Source organism: Condylura cristata, unplaced genomic scaffold (genome assembly GCF_000260355.1).
Source record: "Condylura cristata isolate star-nosed mole 26May11 unplaced genomic scaffold, ConCri1.0 scaffold00034, whole genome shotgun sequence".
Lineage (NCBI taxonomy): Eukaryota > Metazoa > Chordata > Mammalia > Eulipotyphla > Talpidae > Condylura > Condylura cristata.
The window spans coordinates 13737198-13747036 of NW_004567135.1; the positions used below are offsets into that span (position 1 = coordinate 13737198).

A 9839-nucleotide genomic window follows, 5' to 3' on the forward strand; every position below is an offset into this window, starting at 1 on the left:
AGCTTCTGCCTCGGGGCTATTTGGGAAGACTGGACGGCCAGCAGGGGGGGGGGGGGGCAGCTTTCCTCCCCCGCCCAAGCGCTCCTGTTCCCTGAGGCCACTTCAGAAGCCACCTCCTGTCCCCCTCCCTGAGAAAGGCCCGAGTAGTCTGAATTCTCAACCACTCATCCTTTCTAAGTGAAGAGGCTCCAATTTTATAAAAGTCCCAGGAGGAGACTTCCAAAGGCAGGAATGTCCCTGGCAGCTAGGAACAGGGCGGAATTGTAAGTCGCATCGGAAGGAAAATAGTCGGGGACTAGACGGTCAGCTCTCGGCTAAAATACAGCAGGCCCTCGAATAACTTCGTTCACCCAAGGTCGCTGCTTCACTGGAACGCTGATGAGAAAGCCAATCAGTGCCCCTCGGGGGCTCCCATCTGCATGGTGCCTGTGCTCCCCCCATGCTCTGGGTGGTAAGCAGTTTTCCTCCCACACCCCAAAGGCTCGCTTGGTACACTGGGTTGTCTGATTGGAGTGGGTGTGGGTGCGCGTGTGCCCCGACACTGGGTTCAGCCTTGTGCCCCAGCTGCAGGGAGGGGCTCTGGCCACTGGGGACCCTGAACTGGAAGCAGCAGTGGCGGGTGCATAGAAGTAACTGCTGGATAGCAAACGGCTTCATTGAGAAGTTTGGTGATGATTTTGTGACCGTAAATAGGTCGGAGGAACTTAGCTCATTTATATCAATTGCTCTGTGGCCAAGTTGGTTTCATTATATGTCACCTTGGCTTAACGTTGCCACTTCCAAGAGCCCACCCACGACTTAAGTGAGGACTTACTGTAATGCCCACTGGCTTCCCTCCTCCCGGCTTAGCCTTCTTCCCATGTCCCTATCGCTGCCGCTGGCCCCCCCAGGGACTGGGAGGGTCTCACCTGTGGCGTGGGAGGTGGCAGGGGAGGTCACTGTGGTGGACTGGGCATCAACAGAAGAAGTGTCTAGCTCCTTGAGAGTGTTAGGTGAGAGAATTGAGACCGGCTGGGAGCATCGGACTCTCTGCAGGAAAGGAAAGAAGGAATGCCTTTCCCAGAGCTCGGACTGCTCCCTCTTCCAGCAGCTCACTCTGCAGTCTCCTCACGCCCGCCTCGCAGGCCTGTGCTAGATCTGAGGGAGGGCATCCCTGCCAGAGAACATTTCCGTTTGGTCACACCCCCGACTTCCCCCTTTCTGCACTGGACTTGAATGAAGTCCCTGACCTGTTATAAGAAATGGAAAGAGTTCTCTATTTGCCTCTTCCTGTCTCTCCTCCGGGCTTTCCTGGTTGTAACTGGATTGTTCTGACTGAATGCCCAAGGTGAGCCTGTATTCATACAGGATCTGGGTAAATGACTGGCAAAACTGGGGTGCAGCGAGGGATCCAGGATGGCCCTCGCTGGTGCTTCCCTGGTTCCTCACTGCCATAGCCGCTGTTGGCCCTGCAGACCCAACCTTCATCCTGGGCCTCACCTTGGCATAGTAGACGTGATTGGAGCAACGATACTGAGTAAACTGGCAGAAGGACTCAAACCAGGAGGCATAAGGAAGGTCAGAGCAGACAGCGCCTGAGAAAGGGCAAGGGTGGACACTGGGGCTCAGGACGAGGAGGCCACTCTATGCTCACCCAGTCTCAGATGGACACCCGGCTGCCCAGCAGCAGGCCCTCACCATCGGGCACCAGGCCATGGTTTTCGTATTGGTCCAGCTGGACGAGGGTGGGGTTGCGGCAGCCGTGCGTCGCACGGAGACGGCAGGTCGTCTCTGCCTTCCAGGTTGGGGTCAGCAGCGCGAAGAAGTGTTCATATTCGTTGGGAGAGAGAGGGCTGCCTGGAGTGGAGGTCAAAATTGAATCCTGGGCTGGGGCGGATGCCGGAAGCCGGAACAGAACTGCGGGCCGGGGGAACACAGCGATGGATGGACCCAATTCCAAAACCCTCTGGGGCCCCGGTCAGACCCAGCAAGTGGGGCTCCACGTCAACTAGCAGGATGGGCACCTGACTGGGGGTCCCTGCTGGTCAGGGTGAGGGGCTCCGGGGGCGGAGGCAAAGGCCGGACCCCTGGAGGTTGGGGGGCTGCGATGGGGGGCGCTCAGAAGCTGGGGAGCACACCCAATGAACGCAACCAGCAGAAGACAGCGGGTCGGAACGCGTGAGGGAGACGCTCCGCGGGGGCAGGGGGCCTGGGCGGGGACAGGACTCCGGCACCTCTCACCCATCAGCAGAGAGAGCGGGACGCCAGCAGCTAGCTTTCTCATGGCCCCAGCCGGTCTGCCCGCGTCCTCCGGACCGAAGCTGCTTCCAACGGGCCAAGCCCGAGAGCAGGCCGGCGGGCGCGAGTACTAGGGTGCCGCCGACGTCACAAAGGGCCGGGGGCGGGCCGCGGGGGCCCGAAGGGCGGGGCCTCGGAAACTGCCTCGCCGGGACCCCAGGGCCCTCGCGAGTCATATTCCAGCTCCAGGTGATGGCAAAAGCTACCCGGACTCTGCATCTACACTGGCACAGCTGCCGTGTGGATCTTTTATGTGTCACTGGCGCGCTGCCAACGTCATCCCATAAGGTGAGGACCATTTTTACCGCTATTTCACAGAAGGCCAGGTGGGGCGGGGAGAAACATTTGCTCAAAAGTTGGTGAGGCCTAGATGCGCCTTCAGGCGGGTCTGGGGCAGGCAGGTGCCCAGCACACAAAACAAAGTGGCCGCCTCTCTGGGTGGGCAGGAGAGAGGAACCCTCCAGGTGAGACATGAGCCAAGGCCGGAAAAGCTGGCTGGGGGCAGGCCAGGGGGATGTGGTGTGAGCAGGGCTAAGGTGGGCTCAGTGTAAGGACATGGCTTCCAAGTGGGAGGCGGGCAGAAAACCCAGACTCGGGGGGAAAATACTCGCTTTTGTTTAAAAGAAAGAACCAAGCTGATATTTAGTATAGTAGGACATGTATAAAACACAAATACATATTTATTGGAAATGAAGTGGAAGATGAAGAAAAGATGCCGTATTTGTAAGGTTCTGGAAGCCCAGGGGAGGCAGCCCCCAGCAGCTTAGATCTCCTGGAGTTGAGACGCTGTGCATCTGGCACCGAGATGCCACTCCTGCTTCCACGCTTATCCTGCTTAGGAGTGTCACCTCCTGCTCTTGCCTAGCCCGGACGCTGCAGAGGATGCTTAGCTCGTGTACTAAAACCGTGTCTCTACAACAAACACAGGCAGCCAACACATACACTTTATTCACCTACCCCAATGCTTTTACACGCGAGTTATCGGCCTTCCGCCTCATCCCCACTCCCATTGCACAAGGCCAGGTGAACCCTTTTGGCACAGAGGAGGGGGTGCCCCTCAGGTCAAAGCCCAGGTGATATGGGGGAGCCCCCACCATGGAAAAAGCAAGAAGAGAATGAGAAGTTTATCATACCACGGTCCCCCACGGGGGGCTGGGGGCGGGGACGGGTTAGGAGGGCTGAGGGCGTGCTCCCACACACTGCCCATCCTTAAATACAAAGCAAGGGGAGGAAGGAGGATCATCGCTCGGAAATACAGCACCAACCTCAGCATGGAGGCAAAAGGACAGTGGGCAAGAGCCCTTCCCTCTGAAGGTGGGCTGAAGAGAGCACATACCGTTAGTGGCTGCAGCACCCCCCACCAGGGTTTGGATGCAGCCTCAGCACCAGGAGTGGGGGCAGGGGAGAGGGAAGGCCACGCTGCGCCTTCCACTTCTCTCTGAACCCCCATGGCCTCAGCACAGGCTTTCCTCTCCCCACTAGCCCAGGTCAGGGGATATGGAAGGAACTGTGTTGGAATCCAAGGCCTTTATCTATTTCTTCTTTCGTTCTTGGGAGCAGCGTGGGCAAAACCTAAACAGGAACATGGAGGAGATGGGAAGGGAGTGAGTGAGTGAAGGGGAGACGCTGTCTACCTCTCAGCTTCAGGGCTGTCCCCACCCTAGCGCAACCCGCTCGCTCACCATTTCCCCCGGGGTTTGGTTGTCAGCCCCACACAGGCGAAATGGAACCACTCAATGGAACACTGGTGAAGGAAGCAGAAGTCAGGCGCAGAGGAAAAGCGCACACGTCCCGAAAGGACCCTGAGGAGCATTCCCTTATTCTGTCCTTCTGGAGAATTCTTGGGGTCCCAAGGCCAGCCAACTCATATCATGAAGTTCCACTCACCAACTACTTCTTCCCCACTTGTAACCACATCCCCAGAACCCCCGCCCCCGCACCCTAAGGCAAAATGGTTCTCACATCCGGGTTATCACAGCCAATCATCTCTCCATAGGAGACCTGGTGACAAAGGCAATAAGTGGGTTCGTTGGGGTCCACAGGCATATCCAACACATCAGAGGGGTGGACACTGCCAAAGGTCACTGAGGGCATCCCGTACTCAGGACTTCTGCATGCCGAGAGGAAGAGAAAGTGTCATGTGTGGGAAGGGAAGCTGCCGCGTGACTCTGAGGCGACAGGTGGTCCTGAGTGACGGTGGGGCAGGTCACCTGCGGCTTCTCCCCTCTACCCAGCAGATACCAAACTGGCAGACTGCAGTGTGGCCAGGAAGAAGGCGGGTGGGGGCGGGGCGGGGAGGGGGAGCACAGCATGTCCCTGGGGGGGGGTCTCCCAGTTGCACTCACGAGCGCACAAGCTTTAATTTCTTCTGGGCGGCCTTGGGGGCTTCTTCATCTGAGTTTTTCCCTTTGGAACGAGCACGGGCAGCTTTCTTCTCCTTCTGAGTCCGACCTTCTAGGGAAAAGGGGGGGGAGCCAAAAGGCAGGGACACCGAAAGATGAGTTACGTCCTCCTCTTCCCCACTTTCCAACCCAGTTCTCCGCCCTCATAACTGAAGTGCTGGCGGCTTCTCCCTCTGACTCCTTGCCCCAGCCCCGCCCCCCTCCTCACTCTTTTTGCCTTTGCTGGAAGAGCTGTCATAGTCACTTGATTCAATCTGTTTCTCCTTCAAATCAGCCTCAAAACGGGCCAGGTCTGTGTCCAGTCGCCGAATGTGTTTGTCCACCTGGATGGGAAGGGAAGAGAAAGGAGAGGTACAAGGCCGGTCCTGGTAGAAGTAGGTAGGTTAAGGCAGTCTACGGATCTCCCAGACCCAAAACAGACCCCGACACAGCTGAAGGAGGGGTCCAGGACCCCAAGGGTTAGATGGGAGGTAGGTGGGGAGCCATGAACAGGGCCATACCATCTCATAGGTCTGCATGGCAAGCTGCACCTTGTCGTCACCAAATTCCTTGCACTTGCCATAGGCTTCCTGGATCTGTTTGAGAAGGGCCAATTTCTCCTCGGAGCTCAGGCTGCGGGCGCTACTCATATACTCAGTGGCCAACTTGTCAATTTCAGCCTTCAGGTCTACAACAGAGACAGAGGCCTGGTCACAATGGCCCCTGGGTGTCTAGGTGAAACACATTTCTTCCTCTTGTTCCTCGGACCTTTTTCCATGACCATCATAACCGTCAAACTAAAAATGTACCGAACGTTCACAGGTACTGTGCCATGTAATCAAGTAACGCAACACACTGACAATATATGCTTTAAAGGCGCCTTCAGATGCAGAAACCATTGCTATCACAGTTGAATTTAAATTACTGAAACATAATGGAGAGTCCTTGTACACTGCGCTAAGATGAAGTATACTTTCTATTGATGACTTTTGTTTCTTTGCAGAGCTTGCCATTTCTTGAATCACAGATTTTGTCGCGAAAGTCACTTGGCTTCTCAAAAACAGCCCCTAGTTGCTCTGAGCACTACAACGCAGCCTGGGCTATCCGCTGCTGGCCTCCAAGTCTGTGCATGCACCTCCTCATTGACAATTAGGCCCCAGTGCATTCACGTTAATAGTTCTTCTACTAACTGTCCACCCTATTTTGCTCAACAGTTGCAACTTGCTTCTATTTCTCATCACTTTGTCTTCTGCTTGTTCATCTTAGCTACTGCTTCCAACTCTTTAATACTGGAAGTCGTCTGGTGATGTTCCAAGGCACTGAGATGTATGTGGCCTCACGTTCGGCAGGGCTCATAAAAGCGTCGACGGCAAGAGACACAAGGACCACTGTTGCAGAGTGCCGCGCCAGGTGATTGGAACTGCGCGCACGCTGTGTTCGTGGCGCATCATTTGAGGCCCTTGAGGAAGCTGAAAAAGCGTACAGTTCAATAATCACCAACTGTTCTTTCTGTGCATCAACTTAAGAGCTGGAAATGTAGCCCAAGGGAAGCATTCGTCGGCGGTTCTCAAGGCCTATGTCCAGGGCCGGAGATGATCACCTTTTTATGAATCGACTTACCCAGAGGAGTTTAAACCACAGCCTTAGGTATTCTAACACCAGCTTGCTATCTCCTCAAGCACGGCTACCTAAGGATGGAAGAAAAGATCTATATATCCTTCAGCAGATATGAGGGTAGTTCCCATAGACATCTTTGACCTTGAGGAGACCAACCTCACCACTGTAGTGGCCTCAGGTGCCACGTGAATGCCTCACAGCACCCAACATGCCCAACTAAGGCCACAGATGGTATCTATTGCTTCTGTAAAGTTGAAGAATACAGTGTAGAGATCCTGATGTTAACTGCTGCTTTTCCTTCTTTGTAAAAACCCCTCACATAGCCGAGCTACTGTCTACCAACTTGAGTTGCAGTCTAAAGTCACAGAGAATTTTGTGAGGGTAACCAAGAGTTACAGTGGAAAAGAGACATCCTAGTCTTCCTATAAATACGTTGAATATGGAGAACAGAAATGATTTAAAAGTTGACTTTCGCTGTTTGAATTCTTCTTGAGGAAGTTACAAGGAACAAGGCGTCTGAGTTCCTGAGACATGCTCACAACGCTTCAAATGATATGGAAAGGCTGAGACAGAAATTCGGATCATCTTTACTCTCCTTTTAAGAATTGCGAGAGAGCGAGAAGCCACAGTTCTCCAGAGCAGATAAGCTGATATGGTTAACACCATATCACACACTTCACACACTTTCACGCTACTTGCTACATACCCTCTGTTCTTTGGTCCAGGTCCCTCATGAGCTGGAAGTTTCTCTGTAGTTCAAAGGGGAGGTTTTCAATACCTAGGGAGAAGCGGAGACACTGAGAATCACTGCACCTCATAGGCCTACTAGCTAATTTGAAAGTCTGGGTCCTCTTCCAACCTGTTATCTTTATCTGTGTCAGTATTCAAAAGTCCTTTCTCAGAAGAGGGTGTCTGCCTCTCTCCATAACCAGCTCTCCATCTTTGCATGGCTACCCCACCTTTTCCCTTCCCATTCAATCTCTGCCTCCATAGTCTTTGTCCTCAACTTGCAAATACATGCCAGGTATCTCTACTGCTTATTACACAGATGCTTCCAACTGGTCTTCCTACAGAAGCCAGAAGGTGCTTGAAAAAATGCAGGTCTGAGCAAGTCACTTCTGCTTGTAAGCCTTTAGTAACTTATTGCACGATTCCTAGTCCAATCTTGCATTTTCTAGCCCTTGCCTCCTAACCAGTCCCTTCTGTGCTCTCTGCTCTGATCACACTGGCCGCCTCTGAGTGCCTCAAACCCGCCACTGTTTTCCTGCTCCTTGGTTTTCCACATGCTGCTCTGTCTGGAATGCACTACCCACTCTTCCTCATCTCACCTCCACTATACCTCCTGGCTGATAAATTCTTGTTTATTATTCCAAATTCAGTTTAAGCCTCACTTACCCAGACTACTGTGAGTGCCCTGAATCATGTCACATTATTCTATTCTTACCCTTTTTGAGTCTTACCCACTGTCATTATATAAATATGGATTAATCACAGAGGGCTGCTTATGTTTAGAACTATGGCTTACATACAAAGGGTTCTCCCATAAAAATCCTTCCCCATGACTCCAAACTTTTTGCATGCCTTCTCTACTAACCTATAAACCACCAGTTTACTGAGATTAAGTCACCACTGACTTACCTAGTGGAATGATCTGTTATTAGTTCTATCCTAAAAGATATGTCTGCAGCAGGTGGCACCATCTTCTCTCTTTCCAGTAACTTTCTTCCTTTTAGGATTCCAAATCTCCTCATATACTTTCTGGTAACTCCAACATTGAGGTTTTCCTAGCCTGTCCCTTAAATATTAATGTTTCTTTGAGATTGATTACACTTTAATCCTCTCATTTTCTTAAATGACCTTATTCACTCATGGATGCAAGGACCATACTTACATTTAAGTCTGAATTGAATTAAGGCTGCTACCTAACATTCCCGTTTTATTGATGGTAGATTGTCAACCTCATTTGCCAAGCAGAAAGTCAAAAATCACCTTAGATTCATCTTTCAATTGCTAGGTCATTCAGATATCATTTGATTCCTAAACATGGTCTCTCCCTTACCTCTCCTCTGCACTACTATCACAAATCTCCCTACTATCCCTGTTCTCATGCTCCAGTTTACTATACAACTATTATTTTCCTATTAAAAAAAAAAACCAACACTATAATCTGTTGGTTCCTCACTAAAGTGAAAACTTATCTTGACTTAAAAAAAAAGTGAAAACCTTTAATCTTGCACTTTTATCCTGTCTAGATTGAAGTCCCATTTATCAAACACTGACCTCACTTTTCCTTAATCTTGACATAGTGATACCTTTGCGGATACGCTGCCCACAATGGCAACTTCCTTTTCTCTCCACACTAACAACTAAAACACAACCTCCAAGACCCATCACATCCTCTATAGAAGTTTACCTACATCCCCTCTTTCTTCGGTGTTAACAACTGTCCTTTTAATATATTTCCATTATTTCATTTGTCATACTGTTTTAACATGATTAGCAGAATCTGTATCCTTCTAGCCTATGAGCACTGGAGGGCAGGGGCTGTGTCTCAGTAACTGTTGTATATTCTCAGTTCCTGCCCTTATGTCTGACCCACAGCAGGACCTCAACTTTTAAAAGTGAACGAACGAAAGACCGGCAACACAGACAAATGTAAAGGCAAGGGGTAAGGGGTTTTGTGAGGGGGTGAGTTAACAAACGGCACGAGCAAAACACCAGATTTCCACTTGATGGGAAACTGGATCTTTACTCCGAGAAGTGTTCCAGTTCCGCAGAAACCACTCACAAGCCCCCTCTGCCCACGAGATGCGGCTTCTGAGAAAGAACTGAGCAACCGCGAGTAGGTCTTTGTCACCGCTCCAAATAGCAGTGGGCGATATACTAAAACGACCGATTCTGACGATCTGGGGAGGGGATGGGGGCTGGAGACCTTGAAGATGGGAGCGGCAAGTATCTTCCCGGCTATGCCCATTAGCCCTGCAACAGACATCCCGCGGGCCCACCACTCAGCCCCTCCTTCGTCTACACCCCAAAGCGAGGCCCCGACCCTGCTGCCCCGCCCCCTCCTCCTTTTCACCCGCCAGTATTTTTTTTTTTTTCATGGAACCACCTTACAATTGTGGCCTTCTAATCACCGGGACTTCGGGGCCATAGATATTCTCAGCCCCGGTCCCCCCGCCACCACACTGTGACCCCTGACCCCCACCTCCAGCCTGCTCTTACTGTCCAGATAATGTTCCAAATACATCCCCGCGGCCATCTTGAAGCAAAACAAAGCAACTTCCGATCCGCCCCGGAAGTGACTGAAAGCTACAGGGGCTGAAGCTATAATTCTAGGGTTAGAGCCTTTCCGCCCTTACAAAGAGAACTTCCGCCCTTACTTATTATTCGGAGGGACACATCCGCCCGACGTCGAAACTTTTTCCTTTAGCGAAGGTAGCCAGAAGCGGCCGTAAGGAGGCACCTTTAGCCACTTCCGCCCTTACTGAAACCCCAGTACGCGACTGAGGTAGGCATGACGTCACTCAAGGTCGCCATTTTGCATCTTTACCAAACTTTTTT

General features: G+C 51.8%; 2 protein-coding genes across 7 annotated transcripts in view; both read right to left on the reverse strand.

Moving 5' to 3' along the window:
- Nucleotides 1–2247, reverse strand: part of ACRBP (acrosin binding protein) — a 7977-nt gene extending 5730 nt beyond the window's left edge. Inside the window, exons 1-4 of the mRNA XM_004692563.2 lie at nt 2221–2247; nt 1678–1896; nt 1480–1574; nt 909–1029 (exon numbers count right to left, since the gene is read on the reverse strand). Of these exons, the coding sequence (XP_004692620.2) occupies nt 909–1029; nt 1480–1574; nt 1678–1896; nt 2221–2224 (439 nt within the window). The 5' untranslated portion in view covers nt 2225–2247. The remainder of the gene's footprint in view (nt 1–908; nt 1030–1479; nt 1575–1677; nt 1897–2220) is intronic.
- Nucleotides 2248–3159: 912 nt separating this feature from the next.
- Nucleotides 3160–9572, reverse strand: ING4 (inhibitor of growth family, member 4). Of its 6 annotated transcripts, XM_012732623.1 has the most exons (9): nt 9501–9544; nt 7914–8070; nt 6982–7053; nt 5180–5346; nt 4888–5002; nt 4623–4731; nt 4240–4387; nt 3960–4021; nt 3160–3849 (listed from the first exon to the last, which is right to left on the reverse strand). In XM_012732623.1, the coding sequence occupies exons 3-9, from the start codon at nt 7007–7009 to the stop codon at nt 3810–3812; spliced, it is 669 nt and encodes a 222-aa protein (XP_012588077.1). In that variant the 5' UTR covers nt 7010–7053; nt 7914–8070; nt 9501–9544; the 3' UTR covers nt 3160–3809. The 6 variants fall into 6 exon arrangements, with proteins under 6 accessions (XP_012588077.1, XP_004692942.1, XP_004692940.1 ...); XM_004692885.1 differs by lacking the exon at nt 7914–8070 and having other exon boundaries at nt 4623–4728; nt 4897–5002; nt 9501–9572; XM_004692883.1 differs by lacking the exon at nt 7914–8070 and having other exon boundaries at nt 4623–4728; nt 9501–9572.
- Nucleotides 9573–9839: the final 267 nt, after the last annotated feature.

What these genes read in the sequence shown, in the direction of transcription:
- ING4 (XM_004692882.1), bottom strand. Translation starts at nt 9,537, where the DNA reads ATGGCCGCGGGGATGTATTTGGAACATTATCTGGACA. An exon ending in TTTGGAACATTATCTGGACA is followed by an intron (nt 7,054 to 9,500) that starts GTAAGAGCAGGC and finishes GCTTCTCCCTAG; the next exon opens with GTATTGAAAACCTCCCCTTT. An exon ending in TTGGCTGTGATAACCCGGAT is followed by an intron (nt 4,022 to 4,239) that starts GTGAGAACCATT and finishes TTCCTTCACCAG; the next exon opens with TGTTCCATTGAGTGGTTCCA.